Below are 18,461 nucleotides of genomic sequence, written 5' to 3'. Positions count from 1 at the left end.
ATGGCACGTGATTCCACCTTTTATGTTTTTGGAGGTCCGCGTTTCCTCTGCTCCCGATTTCTGTTGTTTAAATAGACTTTGAGCTTGAATACTGTTCTTTATCTCCATATGTCATGGTACATTTAGGTTAGACTCATTGGGACAAATAAATAAACCTTCATATAAATATACATTTTCTATATTACTTGTAGTATCAAGTTTCCTTGAATCATTTACTCTAATTACAATAGCATATCAACTTCTGCGATGGAAAAGAAGTCTTGAAATTTACTTTGTCAAAAGGAGAAAGGTCATATTTAATAAAATTTATATGCACGCGTCCTATTTTGTGTAGTTTAAATACATTTAAACTCTAATAATTGGCGACCGAATAACAATTGCGTAACCGCAAATGCAAAATTATTCAATGATTAATATGAAAAAGATCCCGGGTTGGTTGTTTACTGTGTATACTGCAACAGCATAATTCCGAGGGGTCAAATTTTCGAGGTTTGAGGAAAAACATAAGTTACACATTAGTTACACAATTCATCTTCCTCAAAGTTTGCTTATAACTTAAAGATTAACAGATGTGTTGAAAACACTCTAGCGAGAAGTTTGCTTAAATCCAAGTAAAGTTTTTGAAAACTTCGTAACATACATTGTAGCATGATGGTTATAATTCCTGCATCGCGTAATTCAAAATTCTACAATTTGTGGAGACATGAATTCGTAAGTCTCTTCATACCACGGATTCATTGAAAATTAAACCCTCACGAAAAGTAGTGATTTCACAGTATTCAAATTATGAAGTTGTTATGCTTCACAATAGGTGTCATAATTTTTTAAGATTGGATTGCGGATAAAGTTATTAATGTTCTAATCAAGAACAGCAGGTTATTAAATAGGAAAATTTATTTCAATGTTTCGTAATTGATAACACTGTTTGTGGCTTAAGGTAATGAAATCAATATTTTCAAGGACCACATGTGTAAACATTAACTTCTTTTTTTCATTTCCTTATTTGCACTTTTAATTTATTTAATCATTATGTAAGCAAATGAGAACATACTCTCTTGTTACTGAAAATATTCTTGACAAAGCACTATAAGTTAAGGAAAATATCTAGATGATATAGACATGTATTCATGTCAAACCACATATTCAAACCGCTTGAAACTGAATTTTGATACCGTTTGTTGGGATTTTTTCGGTGTTCAACATATTATGATACCCGAGGATTTTTCAGCAGCTCTTGCTCTGAACAGATGGATAATAATGCCAGCTCTTAATATTGATTACGTAAATTATTCAAGGAAATATACCTAGAGTGTATTGCTGTATTGACTAGCACGTGGAGACAAGACAATCTAAAACGCTATATTACCATACATTTTTACAACTTTACAATATCAGTCGATTAAATGTTCTTTCTCTTTCTCTCTCTCTCTCTCTCTCTTACTTGTAAACTTATTCAAATATCTCAGTTTATATATTATATTCTTTTGTAAAATTTGTTGTGTAGAAAACGGTCTATTTTGAAAAACATGTATTTTTAGTTTAAACGTCATTGTAAAAGACTTTTTCCATCATATTATTTAAAAAAAATCTATAGCAACTCTCTGTTTACCGCCGAAAACTGATTCTAACCTAGCTACTACCTTTAAATTGCTCAAGAGAGAAGATGTTTTTTGAATTAAAAATACATGAAACATTCACAGGAGTGTCTTATGAGTTTAAATATTAGGTTAAATGACTTGTCTTATTGTTTCCAGCTACAGAAAAGACCGAGTGCACCAGAATTCAGATTTGAATTATAAAATCTGAGGTATATATTACAGGTAAAAGGATTTGAAGGAGAATTAGCTTAGAAAAGACACATACAATCACATCATCTCGGGTATTTTCGCCAGAGGTCGGGAAAACAACCTTTATTGTATTAACATCACCCAGTGTTCAAAGTCACTGTAGAAAATTTTATTTAATATTATTACATTCAATAAAGATGAGCTCCAAACTCTACAGAACAGAGGTTTCCCTACATTTATTTCAAAGGGGGTTGTCATATATGCCTACGTAACACATTCTGGCCATTAGAGGTTGCTTTTCTACTTCTCGGAGAGGCCCGAGAAATTTCGATTAGAGACACATACAGAAATTTAAATGGAAGAAAAACGGGGATGACTCCGGATAGTAAAGATGGACAGTTCCATTAAAAAATGCCATAAGTTATGGCATTTACATGTAAGTGACCTCTAAAAATTAGTCGCCATCTGATTTCTAATAAAATAAATTGTCGTCAATGTAAATTCTTATTTGCGAGGCAAATTTTTCTTAGGATCAAATTATAAGAGCTGATAATGAGTCAAGATAGGGACTGATTGGGGTAGACACTGGAGGAGGTGTCTAGTGTGAGTATCTTTGTGCCCCAACCTCTTCCAGTCGGAATAGTAATGTTGGAGATACATTAACTAGAAAATGTTCAATGTAGAATGTAAAAAGAATGTTTTCTTTTTTACTTTGCAAATATATTTTACATGCTTATAACACACTGCCCCTTAATCTTTTCACTGTCCACACGCAATCAATGTACTAGCTGAAAAATAGATTAATTAATTTTTTTTTAACTCGTGAAAAAAAAATTACCATGAAATATAAACCAGTTAAAAACAAAAAGGTTTTCATGTTATGCATGCTTGTAAACTCCAAATCGAGAGGGAGAGAAATAAAGAACGCTAGATCTAATCAAATACTCTTTAAAACTGTAATAATATCGAGAATTGTTTACATGATTAGAATTCTATTCTCGTCTGTAAAATTACGATCTAACACTCATGTGTAGAGGATATTTGTAATGAGTGAGATTTATTTGATTGGCAATTGACCACATCATACGTAAAATTTAATGCAATTCACAAATTGTCCATTTTCTGGAACCAAGAATTAAAGGGAGCAGCCATGGTCTTATCTATCTGTGCTCTTTGTGCGACAATAAATTTCGTACGCACGTGCACTGACTGACAAAACAAATAATAAATGTAACCAAAAAAAATGTCTATTTCTGAAAAAAAAAATGCTCAACTTTCATTTCTTTTAAATTTTCGGCTCTTTAGGAAAATTGGAAATTGTTAATAATTCCGGTATTTAATGGCCATCAAGTAAAAGTTCTATGGTCGTCAATGTGGCGACTTATGAAGAATTTTTAGGCACCAATCAAAAATTTTAGCCGCCATGGCGACAAAATTAGTCTCCAATTAGTACCCTGATAACGTTATTGATAACGTTATTTTTGTTTTGATTTATCTAATTTTGTTAATTTCGTTTTCTTTTTTTTAAATGATTATTCTCATTTTTTTATTATTAAAACTATTATTTATTTTTAAACAGAAAATTTAAGTCGAAGAGGAACAACAAAAGCTAGCCAGAGTTCAACATACAAAAATCGAAATGCTTCGTATGGGATTGACGGAAATACACAGCAAATCGAGCAGTATTGCGCACATACAGCCTTAGATAAAAACGAATCTGCATGGTATCAGGTTGATTTAAGCGATACTTTCCGTCTAGACAAAATAAAGATATATTATAGAGATGAAGGTAATACTACTCTCAGAGAAAAATGAAACTTTCATGGAAATATTGATAAATATGACAAAATGACAAATAGTTTTAGATAAACAATGAATTTTAAAAAATAAAAATTATGATTCTAAATTATCTTAATTTCGTATGTTTCAGCTTTTTGAGAAAATATTATATAATGAATGTTTTCATTGCATATAAAACATATATATAGAGACAAAATATAAATTGAAAGAATTAGTTTGCTTTTCCTTTCTTATAATCGAAAAAAAAAATGAAAATGAAATAATTGTTATGAAGATGCTTTCCAAAGTAAATTTAGATTTAATGACATACGAGGGTTGTTTATAAAGTTCGTGGACAATGAAAGTTTTTTTTTCAAACTTGTTAATCCTAGATATACATATTGCGTACCAAAACAATATTGGCAGCCCTCCTACATGAACATAATAAAAATTATTTGTCTAGCTTAATCAAAGAAGATGTTCGTTGCCTAGGTGAAACATATAGTTTTAAATTTGACTTACGATGTTTTGAAAGTGCTTTAAAAATTACTTAAACATTTATCAATAGGCAAAAAATGGCGACCAAAGCGATTTCGACAATTCCATCTTGATGTTTCCAACTCCTCGGTGTCTGATTCAGATATAGAGAAGAGTTTCAGGTGTTACACAGACAATACTACTTTTCCAGATTATCCCTCAAATATTACGGATATAAACTGCAAGCAGGTAGCCAGGTATATAATTATACAAACAGAATATCACGACACAGACACAAACTCATCAGGACCTGTGCTGGAAATTTGTGAAGTGCAGATTTTTGGTAAAATTGACTTTGCTTGGGGGTTTAGTACAATTCTCTTTTCTGCTTGAACTTTCAGTAAGGCGTGACATTCTCGGAGATACATAATTAGCGTCTCTCAAATGGTGACCTAGATTCTCATTGGTTGAGAAATTTATAACATTAGCAACTTTAGATTGTTGTTAACAAACAATGACATGGCATAAGCCACACCTCTTTACTGTAAGAAACGATGTAATTAGCTTCTTGCATCACTAGTTGACGTCTGAACCATTTTATCCCATGTGTATTTCACCCGTGAATGAAAAGCTGTGTAAATTTCAGTATTGATGAGCTAATCTGGCAACCAGTGAGAATCTATGTCATTATTTGAGAGACGCTAATTATGTATAGCCGAGAATGTCACGCCTTACTGAAAATTCAAGCAGAAAAGAGAATTGTACTATTTTCTTTTAAAATACTTCGTTTATTTATTACTTTGAAGTCAATCTTTAATTTTTTGATAACGATTTCATTGTACAGAAATAAAATCTTAATATCATAACGAAGAGCAAAAAAAAAAAAATATGCACGTGTTGGAACTTCACTTTTGATTTTGTATGACGTAATCATTCTGTAAATGACGTCAAAATATTGTGTTTTTAGCATCTTGATTGTAAAAATGACGTTTAAGAACTCTTGCATATAAATCGAGATTTATGATAGATTGTAGTCTATGTAAACTGGAATTTGTGTCCATCAGCGTGCATCCAAGCTATATATAAGGAGTAATACCCAGGTTGAAAATTCAAATCATTGTCAATATAAATATGAAAAATCATTCAAATATATTAACTTATAAAAATTGACTTGGAGTTAGGCGGGAGAACAATACTATCGTTCGTAGTTCTTTTACGAAAGGAAAACTAAGTTTTTCTGATTAAAAAATAAAACATAAAACTTCGTAAGAGATTTTAAAATGGTATAAATACTAATATGATGCTGTCTTATAACCATTACAATGATTAAACTACTCTGAATAAATGAGCTACTCGGATAAATAAGAATACTATATTCGAAATATGGAATGTCTTTCAATGGTTGGTCCTGTGCTCATTTTGTGGCCAGAATTAAGGTCCTAAAATGGAATATATAAGAGAGTGACGTTGAAAATTTTCTCAAGAAAAACTGATATATAAGTTGGTCAAATATCTATAAAAGACATTTATAAAGTGTTTATTTCAATTTCATTCCAGTTTTTGGGTTCTTTGAACCCCATCATAAGTCAATAATCTAAAGTAGTAGCTATATATAAGGAAATATCTTTCAAAATGTTACTACAAGAGTGCGTTAGGGTTCCTAACTTTTACACCTATGTCAATTTAGAAAAACTCCATACAGACATATCTAGGATAAGGAAGCATTTTGTCAAATCGATAAGGAAGCATTCTAATAATGTACTTGAACTTATTTATCTATTACCAAGAGTCAAGTGACTCGTAGGTTAAGGAGTGGACATTAGGAAGATTTGATAAGGCTTCATCTCAACTCTGTTTGGTCAATTTTGCTCAAATGAGCATTTTGGCAAACTGGCATCAATTTGCTTTATGTTCAATATATGTATATATGAAATTCAGAGTTATTTTACTCAGACATATACAAAAGAAATAAACATCCAAAATAAAAATTAAAATGATATTACTCTATGTGGGTCATTTTCCTTCAGGTATAATTAATGTATAGTGTTTTGGCATGCTTTACGTATACGAGGCAATTTTTTTTCTACATAGAATAATAACAGGAAATTACCTTTCGACATCGAATAAAGACCTTCAATATTGTTGAAAATTGACAACCGCTTATCATTCGATAGGGGTCCTTATTTCTTTACTGTTCATTATTCGAAGGGGGTCATGTTTTTGTTTTTACACGGGTCGTGTAGTTCAGCAGCAGCATCCCCGAGTTTGAATTCATTCGAATACAAAATCCTAATTTCATCACTCACCATTTCTATCTTTTCATAATACTCCACTATTAAGTTCACTTCAAATCTTTTGCAACAGCGAATTCAACAACAGATTATTATGCAACCTTATTGCACTGTGACAGATATAGTTTTGTTACAATTGTATGTCCCTGCCATTTCTTTACCCAAAAATTTCTATGATTTTGGTAAAAAGCTTTACTCAACACGGGTAATTAACTTAATCTTGAAAGAACTAAGAGAGAGACTTACATTTGGTTCAAAATGGGAACAGTAGAATTAAAAATAACAAAAAGAAATGTTTATTTAGGTTGTCAAAAACAATTGTGGGGAGAAAACTGTACCAAAGCCTGCAGTTCACGTTGTCGCAATGAAAACTGCAATCCTGAAAATGGGAAATGTGTTTATGGCTGCGAACAAAATTTTGATGGGGATGAATGTGAAAGTAAGTTCATTTCGTATAAGCATTTTTTAACTAAAAGATTAAGTTAAGACAAATAAAATTATATTCCATCGTATAGAATTACATTCTATCATTTTTTCCCAGCATGCAGTGTTCATCATTTTGGAGAAAATTGTACGTCAACATGTAGCAAAAACTGCAATGGTGGTGCATGTGAAAAGGATGGAATTTGTACTAAGGGCTGTGTTCCTGGACATTTTGGTAATCTATGCAACTTCCGATGTGGTGATGGATGCAATTTAACATGTGTTCGACATACTGGCCACTGTAATTGTTCAAAGGGCTGGCAAGGCGATAATTGTACAAGTAAGTTCATTTGACAATGACAAATTCTTTTTTTTTTTTTTTTTGGATCAAGCATTAAAACGCCTTAGCTTCGATCTTCAATATACTGTAGTTAACAAATGTAAAAGGTAAAGATAACGAACATTGATCGATCTATAAAAATCTATAAACAATACAAATATGTGAAGAGGGCATAAAACACGGACTCCGAGAATGAGACGTCCTTTACACGACTACATGACACGACTTCAACTCTGTGGTGACAAGGAATATATTTTAAACAGAAGACATGCTTGGTATATTTCTGCTCGATGGTTTGGAACGTTTACAATGCTGTAAAAACTTTTATTTGACAAGTATTAAAGAACTCAAAGTTTAAATTAAATAGCATAAAAAATACATGCTGCATTGATTATTTGCCTAATTTTTTTTTTTTTTTTTTTTTTTTTTTTTTTTTTTTTTTCATTTTTTCAGAAATGAGATTTGATATGAAAATTGATATTTTAGTTCAAGAATCACGTACGCGGGTATGTTAAGGCTACACCCAGAGATATACTACTTGCCTCGACAACATGACGTCATAGTAAGCTGTATGACGTGAAGTTTAGAAATAATGATTTCTTATATCTATATTCAAAGTTTAATTTCAGGTTCAAGAAATGAATGGAATCATTCAAAAACATAATATAAACAAAATCATGTCGTTTTTGGGTGGTATAAACAGCTAAGTATTTACCACAGGGGTTAAATACCAAACCCATGACGTCATAACTATTGATCAAATATTTGCCGAGTGAAAATTAAACCTGACGAGAAATCATGTAAACAAATATGTAAAATGGGAGTTTTAAAGCATATACCGTGAATGTTATGTGTGATTCATGAGGAATTAAAGATTAAGAATCAGGTACGCTGATATATTCTAATCATGTTTTCTTAAAATGAACACAGGCAGTGCTTTGAAATCCCGATCAGCCTTTCCTCTGTCGTTCTATGACAAAAAAGTCGCAAAAGTTCAACACTACGCCGCATACTTTGAGACATAATTTTTGTTTGTATCGAAAGCTTGTATTCTATAGTACTTGGAAAGTGCTGCTAGAATCGTGTGATAAACATGAATTGATGACAATTCCTTGATCGTTTGTACAAAATGTAATAATTTTGGTAAGGTTTCATGCGAAACTTCGGAATATTTTTTTCTGTGTCGGGAGAGTAGGATTCTAGCAGCACTTTTCATGACCCAGTGATGTTTTTACATTATTATTTTCACAAAAAGAATTGAGTAATCCCCGGGGTAGTGTTGAACTTTTTACTTTTTCATTAAGGCATTTTTTCTATTTATAGACGTCACGTGATGACGTTGTAGTGGAGTGCTTCTTTTAGCCTAAATGTGTTATCCAGATTGATTTCTGTGTATATCGATTGTCAAGAAGAGAATTTTTTTAAGGATTGGGATGTATAGAGGTTTTGGTAATAAACATGTGTTTGTCGTGGGTTGCTGTAAAGTCTCTCATAAGGAAACAGTTTAAAATAGAAATTTGTTTTAATGCTCGCTGAATTTGCTTCACCTATAGAAACCTTCGTTATCAACGTGAAAAATGCATAATTAAACTAATGAAAACGATGGAAAGTGGAAAAACAACTTTTCGAAGTCGATAAACTCCGTCCGGATCTTCTAAACTAAAAAATAATCAATTTAACCGTATTTTTCTAGTGTTAACTAATTAAAAATATTTCCTAAATTCTTATATCTCATTTGGCACTAGCAAAAGGAAATATTTTTGTAATTGAATACATATAATGAACATGTGTGTGTCTTAATTTTTATATTAGTTTAGTTTTTTTTTTTAATAAGTAATGTTTTATTTAACACCCTGTAAAGTGCAGTAACATATATGATATACGTTAGTTTTTTATTGCAAAAATATAATATTTAGTCCAGTAATATTTTCATTTTTTTTTTCAATTTCTTTTTTCAACGTTGTGATGCTATGTATTTAACTAAACACGACTGATTGAAAAGGGCCGATGCATGTAACACGGTCGTAATATGTAACATGTATATATTTTCTGTTTATTACATTTTCCTTCATTTTCTCTTCACTCAAAGGCATAGACTATGACGTCATAGTTAAGCGGTTAAGACGTCATAGCTTCGCGATTGTAAGTTTGAAAGCATTTTTACTCATGAATTGTACATATTTGGAGAAACTTTAGCAGTGTTTGCCTCTGACAGGAATGTTTATTTACCCTCTCTATGTTATAAAAAACAAGAGAGTATTTAGTTTTTTACAAAACTTAACGAAAAAGGACGGAAAATATCGAGTTTTCCAAACTTTTGATATTCTGTCACACTGTGACAAAATATAATTTTGATATTCTTTCTTTTATTTTTTCTTCATAGTCTGTGATTCAACACACTATGGTCAGAAATGTGAAAAGAAATGTAGCACAAATTGTTTGAATGGCACCTGTTTTTCGAGCAATGGAACATGTCTTTCTGGCTGTGTGGAGAACTTTGCTGGTGACAAGTGTAGTATTGGTAAGATCTAATTCATTATGTAATATAAATGAAGTGATATTTAACTTCAGAGTAGAACGGCAAAAAGAAGCATTCAATATTTGCTTCCTGTCATGGGTCTTTTCACTCTATCTCAATTATAGAAAGAAGTACAAAGCTGTGCACCAAAGCTCAAAGTCTTGAACAGTGATGATTCATAGAAAATTTTACCATTTCAGATGTGACCAGAGGTGATCATAGTACAACCAGAATGTTAGTCTATCTAGGGGCTGGCGTTGGTGGGCTTCTGTCTTTATTAATTGCGGTTACTTCCCTCCTAATTTTCAGGTTTGTAGGAATTGTACAAGTTGTATCAATCAATGTAGGAAAAATTATGTACGAATGGAATTTTATAACAAGGAAAACAAAAAAAGTGTATTTAAGGGATATTTATTTTCATTTGTACATGCATCATGAAAAAAAATATTTCTTGCACACAGAGAAATGACTCGGTAAAGTTGATAGACGGGCATTATATTTCAGGTTGAGGAAAAAATCGTCAATATCGACGAGAAGTGTTTCTTACAAGGCTATGAAAAACAGTGCAATGGGCATGTAAAATAAAAATGTAGAATATTTTTACTTATAACTTTCAAGGAACACCATAATGTTCCGAAATTCGTGTAATATGTGTGAATATTCAGTATATACAAATCCAGACAAAATTAAGTATTGAATTTAAATGTTTTTTCTTTTGTTAAGACTCGGTGAATATTTTTTTTTCTGTTTTAGATATGAGTCAAATCTCCAGCAACAAAGGTGGAGAGTCTGTAATAATTCAAGATCCAGACGAGGACCCCCAAGAAGAAAAACCAGAGGAAGCCGTTTATTACAGTAATTTAACCGTCGCCAAAGACATTGCTGTGACTAACCTCCTTAACCTGATTAGAGAGAAGGAGTTTAACAAAAATGAAGGTTTCGTAAAGGAATTCAAGGTTTTTCTGAATAATTTAAATAAGCAAATATGTTCATTTGCGAACAAGAATTTAAGTCAATATAACAACAAATGAATGAGGGAGAAAAGATCTTTTTTCATAGTGATATATTTGATTTTCCATTAAATGCAATGTTTACATTTCGTAATATGTGTTGTTTTATGTTATTGTTTAAGTCTCTTCCATATGGGGAAAGATTTGACTGTACCACAGCTAAAATGGAAGACAATCTACTTAAAAACAGATTCAAAACAACATTCCCCTGTAAGATTTGTATTACATTATTTTTCATGCATGTAGTTTCTGCTACCAATAGAAAATATTTATTATATTATTACGAAGTTATGCGGTATATATATATATATATATATATATATATATATATATATATATATATATATATATATATATATATATATATATATATATATATATATATATATATATATATATATATATTACAGAAAGAAAAACAGTAAATCAAAGCAGAAAATCAAATGCAATATAAAAGATAAACATTTGAGTTGAAGTATTTTGTATTTTAAAATGTAAAAAAAAAAAAAAAAAATCATTTCAGATGACCATTCCAGGGTGAAACTAGCACTAGAAGATGGTTTTACCTCAGATTACATAAATGCAAACTATATTGACGTATGTACAGCAATTGCTTGCAAATGAATATTCCTATAAGAAAATTTATATTTTTTCCTGATATATTTTTTTTAAAAGTTAAACCACTCTGCATGTTTATTTTTATAGAATATAGAAGGAAATGCTGAATACATTGCATGTCAAGGTATGAAAATTGACTTGTAAATAGTTGCAAATAGATACATAGGTAGGTAAAAGGAAGCGTGTAATTAGTTCATGTTCTTAACATAAGTTTGAAAATATTTTTTAGGCATTTTTAAAAGGTATACTTTTACACAATACACAAATTTCTTTTAAGATAATCAGATTGAATATAAATATCAAACTTCTTAGGACCAAAAGAAAACACTGTTATTGACCACTGGAGAATGATTTGGCAGGAGAATGTAGAATGTATTGTCATGCTGACCAATCTCACAGAGGGATCAACGGTGTGAATTAATTATCAGAGACTATATTATATATTTCATAGTTTTTAGCAGATTAGCAAGCGTCCATGCTTTTTCTAATTCCAAAAGGTTTCTTGATTTTTTAAAAAGATCTACATATACATTGTAACAAAATATTTTTTTGTGACAGACTTCCTCGCACGTCTTTCCGAAATCGCATACGTACTGTGTACGTTACAACTCTTGACTCTTTTTTTTTTTTTTTTTTTTTTTTTTTTTTTTTTTGAAACATTAAATACATACATGTATACGGTAGAGTTGTTTCTTTATAGATCAAATGTAACCAATATTGGCCAGACAAAGGCAAAGAATTAAAATTAGACCCTTTTCTCATAAATTTAGAAGAAGAGATGTTGTATGCAAACTATGTGATAAGGACAATGACTTTACAGAAAATCAGCGTAAGTTTATAATTAGTTATATTAAGTATACATTTTATCAGAGCAGAAATACACTTCCAATTTTAAGAACTTCGATGAAATGATGAATTTTCTAGGTCAATTGGTCCAGGACGGTCATACAATTTCATTACACCCGATGGCCAGACCACGGGACACCGAATCCATTGAATTTTGTCGTCTTTCATAGACACTTTAGACACAAAATGAACCCATCTCAGCATCCAATCCTCGTACATTGCAGGTAGGGAGGAAAATATCCTAATGTCTCATACAATATTGCCTACGTGAATCAGAGCATTTCAAGGAAAATGTGTGTTACATTCAAGGGCAAATCGTTAATGTTACTTGTGCTCATTATAAAAAGCGTTCATGTAACCTTGCTATAAATAAACAGTATGCGACATTTTTTTAATTCAAAGTTGAATTTGAATTAACTCTGCTGTCATACATTGTAATCAGAAACATCCATTGGTGCGTGTGTTGTTTTCTAGTGCCGGGATCGGACGAACGGGGACTTTCGTTGCCTTTGATGTTCTGACTAGGTATGGAAGTGCTACGGGCAATATCAATGTCATAGAGTATGTCAAGGCCATGCGTAAGGATAGAATGTCTTTAATTCAGAATGCAGTAAGTTAAAGTTTATACAGTGTATTTTCCTTGACAAAATAGAGGAGTATTCCTTCAAATCAGTATTTTCAGTCAGCACGTTTTAAAATATTGCGTGAACGTGAATTTGAAAGAAAAAGAAAAAAGAAAATCCTTCTGAGTTTTTAAATCTTTTCAAAGATAAATGAAATGATTTTTTTTTAATTGTAAAAAGCTAGCTTCGATAAACTGTTTCTGATTTTCAGGATCAATACGTTTTTCTATATAAGGCTTTGTACGAGTTCTTCAGAAGAAAAGGAGTGTATATCAAACGTGAAGAATTTATAAAATGCTATAGCGATAGCAACAGACGAGAAACAAAGAAAAAAATAGCAGATGAATTCAATGTAAATTTCATAGTCACATTATTTTCCGTTGTAACTTTTCCTTACGTGTTACCTTTTAAGCATAAAGATGGCTTTAAGTTACAGCAAATTTTTTTTTCATTTTCTTCATTTCTGATTTATTAGAAAATTTCAACTTTAAAACCAGCCTATGATGCAAACGATTTTAAAATGGGTAGGAAGTATCCCACACAGAACTCTGCAAAATCTGTTTTACCAGGTAGGAAGCGTGTAATTGGATGGGAAATAAATAAGACCTGAATATTTTTTCACTTTAAAAAGACATACTTGTACATGTTATTTCAAATAATTAAATGACAATTTTAATAAGTAATTACTAAATGTTTAGAAATCATATAAACTGTTATACTGCAATAATGACTCCATACTTTACCCTCTACGCAGTTGACCACTACTTGGTGTATTTGACGTCTTACGAGCGGGGTCGAGACTATTATTACAATGCAGTGACTGTGTCTGTATGTTTTCATTGATTATTACATTGAAGCGAATATCTTCTGAGTTGTAGTCCATGATTTTTAAAAAAAATCGTTTGGTAATTATTTATCAAGATTTTTTAAAATTGCATTATTGTTTAAATAATGATAGGATAGAATAATCAATGTACTCTATTTTGTTAAAGTTATGCGTGAAAGTCGCTGTCAAGAATTTTAAAAAGAAAATTGATTTAATTTTCGAATGCAGTCTTTTACTCGACCGTGTGAGTTTATTTCTGCTCAACTTCCGGTTACTGGAGCTGCCATTGATTTAGCTCGCTTGCTTGTTGATCAAGAGTCACATTTCCTCATATCTTTTAATCCTTTGTCTGGGATAACAGAGGTAAAGCAATTCGTTGGTCATCCAACTATATACATACCTATTATAAAAGATCTTATTCATACCGATAATTACAAAAAAATAATTATAGAAAATATGAATTTAAAGTAAGAAGAGTAAGTAAAGCAATAACGAAAATAAAAAAAAAAAATCAAGCAAAATTGTTATTATAATCAGTGAAAACTTTGCTATCAATTTCACAAAGCACTTCAAGTTAATCATAAAAAGAATAATTATGATGTTTTACATTAATTTTTTTATTTATACTTTAAAATAAAAAAATAGTGTTATATATCTTACATTTGTTCCACACAGATGAAAGACTGGGTTGATGAGGAAGTGAAGATTTTTAAGCTGGGTCCATATGAAATTATCAGGAGTATACAGTCAACTTTGAAAGATGAAATAAGAAAGACGGATCTAAAAGTAAAAGAGAAGAAGGTTAACAGCGTTTGGAAGATTCTCCTTTTTAAATTTAATTCTTTTTTATGCTTTAATTATTTCTCTTAAAGTTCATACAACATTGTGTAAATAATTCTTGGGAGGTTTTTATTTTTGATTGAACAAACAAAACACATTGATAAAAGGTTATCTAGGTACACTTTTTGTGTTATTTGTTTATGTTTAAAAGGGGAAACGTTATCAGAATGTTCATTTATATGAATGCCTTGATTGGAACATCGGTGATGTACTTCCGGCTGATACATCCACGTTCGTAAATTTAATCAAACAGTTCAGCCTTGACCGAATATCTGAACCAGATGGCCCAGTAACTCTCGTCTCTGTGTACGTATTCATTACAATGTCATATGTTACAAAATGAATTCCATATTTTAAGCTTGATCATGTGTTGCTCAAATAAATTTATTTTAAAGTAAATAAATAAACATTTATAATTGTCATTTTACTTGTCATTTTTTATAAAACGTCACTGCCTTATACTTTCTAATTATAAAAGAGTACTATGCAAGTGCACAATGCAAAAATACTATAAACATAAAAAAAACGAAAGTTTGTTTATGTCAGATAAAAAACAAATATTTTCAACAGATAAATAGACAGATTCGATTTCTGTGTGATCAACAACATACAATAAAAACTATCCATAATTCCATATCATTGTCTCGTATTGTATTTTGTTCTGTAAACATATATTCATTGGTCTTAATACAGGGACGGAGCAACATGTTGTGGTGTATTCATGGCTGTATATAACGCAATAGAACAGCTACAACAGGACAACGAAGTAGACATCTGTACCATTGTACAGCATTTGCAGTGTTGCAGACCGGAAATGATTTCCACCAAGGTATATACTTTCGCTGCCATGTATTGTGTATGTTATTTTCTGATGGCCTTGAAGAGTCATAATATTTGAAAAAAGATTTTTTGTTGAAAAAAAGACAATTATATATTTATAATATATTTACAATGTTATACACATGGTAGTTTGTTCTGTGAATCAAGATTTGTTACAAATTGTTATGTATACAAGAACACAAAAATATTTAAGTTTCATTTTGATATAAAATATATTGCAATAATAACACAGTGTATTGAGAATCAATATTTAATGCAAACTCTCTGTTCTGTGAATAAATACAAAGAAATATAGTTAATTTATGAAAAAACACACATTTTGGCTCACCTGAGCCGAAGGCTCGGGTGAGCTTTTCTGATCAAAGAGTGTCCGGTATCCGTCTGTCGTCTGTAAACTTTTCACGTTTTCGACTTCTTCTCAAGAACCACTGGGTCAATTTCAACCAAACTTGCCACAAAGCATCCTTGTGTAAAGAGGATTCAAGTTTGTTCACAAGAAGTGCCACACCCTCTTTCGAGGGGAGATAATTAAGAATTCGTGAAAATTTTGTGGCATCTTTTCAAAATCTTCTTCTCAAGAACCACTAGGCAGAAAAGATGAAACATGTGAAAGCTTCACTACATACTTTAGATTCAAATTTGTTCATATCATAACCCCCGGGGGTAGGTCGGGGCCACAAGAGGGGGTCAAAGTTTACCATAGGAATATATAACGAATGTCTTTAACAATCTTCTTCTCAAGAACATCAAAGCCATGATCAGTCATATTATTATAGAAGTATTCTCGGGTATTGTAGATTGAAGTTTGTTCAAACCATGACTCCTGAGGGTGGGGCAGGGCCACAACAAGGGGGTCAAAGTTTACCATAGGAATACATAGAAAATATCGTTAAAAAATTTCTTCTCAAGAATATCTAAGCCATTATTAAACATATTAATACAGAAGTATCCTCAGGTAGTGTAGATTAAATTTTATTCAAATCATGACCCCTGGGGTAGGGCGGGGCCACAACAGTGGGTCAAGGTTAATATATGAATATATAGGTGTAATGGTTAAGGGGCATTGGAGTAAAACGCATTGAAGACTTCCAATAGTGGAATGACCTGACAACCCTTGGAATGGACTAGCCTAAGGGTATATAAGCTATGGGAAAGTTAGGCATTCAGAAGGTAGCAGAAGAAGTTTGATGATGAATCAGCAATAAAGAAGTTAAGGTATTCCATCTTAATGGAAATTGAATACACAACAGATGTGTTGGTGTTGAATACTCAGTATATTTAGACATAATTCCCATTTATTATATTAGCATGTAAGGGTGGGATGTGTCCTAATTTATGACCTTAAATTTTATAAGAGTTATGTCCCTCTGCTTTTAATTAATTAAAAAAAATCAATTTTAAAAATCTTACCTGGTAAAATAAATCATTTTCAATTGTCATTCTATTTCTTATTTGTTTTAGTGCATTTTTCACTAAAGTATTTATTGACATTCTTATTATTTGAAGTTTTATTTTTTTTTTTTAGATTGCTCCATAGACATCAATGCAATTTTTGTTGAGTACTTAAGTTCTGGGTGTAGTAAATTTGAAGAAGATTGAGGTAACTGGTTCTTTTCTGTCAAAGGGAACCTAGGAGAGAAACACGGAGCAAGTAGAACCTTACTTAATCCCCAGAGAAGAGAAAATTTAAGTATTATGTGATATACCCTTAGACATAGTTTTCTTAATAATCTTTCCAGTCATTAACTAAGAAAGATTAAAGAGAAAACCTTTATATTCCTTGTAAGAACCTGATCATACACGTTACATAGGAAATATCTTTGAAATCTTCTTCTCAGGAACAACTAAGCCATTATTAGTCATATTTATACAGAAGCAACCTTAGGTATTGTAGAATCAAGTTTGTTCAAATCATGTCCTCCTAAGAGTTTGGGCACAGCAGAGGGTCAAAGTTTTGCATAAGAATATATAGGAATCATCTTGAAAAAATCTGCTGCTCATGAACAGCTAAACCATGGCTAGTCATATTATTATAGGAGCAGTCTTAGGTTAGTGTAGATTCAATTTTGTTCAAATTTACGGTGGATAGGGTGGGGTCACAATGACCAATCAGAGTTTTACATAGGAATACATACGAAAAAAAAATCTTTAAAATTCTTCTGTTTAAGAACAGCAAAGCCATGATTAGTAATATTGATAATGAAGCATCCTGAGGTAGTATAAATTTAAGTTCCCCCCTTAAAACTTATTAATATACTGAACTGATTTCTGCTTCTTCCTAGCCAGTGTCTAGGGTGAGCGATGTGGGCCATGGGCCTCTTGTTCTTAAATTCACGTTCAATTGACAACATTCAATGTTTTCTCATTCTTTTTCAGGAAGAATATGAGTTCTGTTTCAGAGCTGTTTGTGATTTTTTTAATACGGACAGTGTTTATGCCAATATTTAACAAAATTTGAAAGAAAACCAACTGACTAGATAGTTGAACAGAAAAGCAGTACAATATCTTATCAAAGCTTTGTATTTGTACATATAAGAAGTAAAAAAAGTTTTTCTCAAGGAGGTATTATCTATTACAATGTCTCAAACAATTTTAAGTCAAATCATTTGGTTTATTTTAACTCTGTTGTCGTAATTCTAATTTTATGAACCCTGACACAAAGCCTTTTGGGTAAGATAATCCATCTTCATCCTTTTTTCAAACATTTATATCTTTATAATTTTTATAATTTGAAGAAAGTTTTGCGATTTCCAGTGTTTTATATCAAAACGTGTACATGTTAAGTACTCAATCGGTACATTATTAATATGCTATTAATACAGATATGATCAGCTTAATGATATTTATCCTTGCGTCTTGTGCAAGAAAACTTTGTATACTTAACACTGTATTGTTGTAGGTATATGCTTCTTAACACGTTTCATTAAAAAAATAATTGTGGAAATAATTTTCGTATTTTATGCAGAATACTTTGAGTGAATTTCTTGTAATTTTGAAATCTTCGTAAATTACAAGATGTTTCACAGAGATTTCTTTTTCTTTTTTTAAAATGATGATTTTATCTATACGATATCCATGAATTTGCAGGATCATAAGCGAGCCGCCCAAATGTGCCCTTGACTTAAAGTAAAATATGTACAACTTAATGTATGATCCTGAATAGAATTCATATATTTGCATCAAAAAGTGAATTTGGGGTAAGGGTCACAAAAATATTTGTTCATATATGTTTTAACCTGCTAA

The 18,461-nt window shown here is 31.2% G+C and overlaps 1 protein-coding gene across 1 annotated transcript; it reads left to right on the top strand.

The window, feature by feature from the left end:
* The first annotated feature begins 6,592 nt into the window (after positions 1–6,592).
* On the top strand, positions 6,593–17,666 carry LOC133193108 (receptor-type tyrosine-protein phosphatase kappa-like). The gene is made up of 18 exons (XM_061329082.1): positions 6,593–6,773; positions 9,481–9,618; positions 10,369–10,571; positions 10,748–10,835; positions 11,149–11,222; positions 11,331–11,367; positions 11,556–11,653; positions 11,944–12,072; positions 12,168–12,313; positions 12,564–12,699; positions 12,924–13,064; positions 13,188–13,281; positions 13,467–13,540; positions 13,767–13,901; positions 14,214–14,339; positions 14,545–14,684; positions 15,072–15,207; positions 17,595–17,666. The coding sequence occupies exons 1-18, from the start codon at positions 6,593–6,595 to the stop codon at positions 17,664–17,666; spliced, it is 2,148 nt and encodes a 715-aa protein (XP_061185066.1).
* Positions 17,667–18,461: the final 795 nt, after the last annotated feature.

Source organism: Saccostrea echinata, unplaced genomic scaffold (genome assembly GCF_033153115.1).
Source record: "Saccostrea echinata isolate AGI-Se365-2 ecotype Australia unplaced genomic scaffold, CSIRO_AGI_Sech_v1 ptg000027l, whole genome shotgun sequence".
Taxonomy (NCBI): domain Eukaryota; kingdom Metazoa; phylum Mollusca; class Bivalvia; order Ostreida; family Ostreidae; genus Saccostrea; species Saccostrea echinata.
Note: the sequence above shows the minus strand (reverse complement) of the source record. Positions and strands in the feature narration are given on the sequence as shown.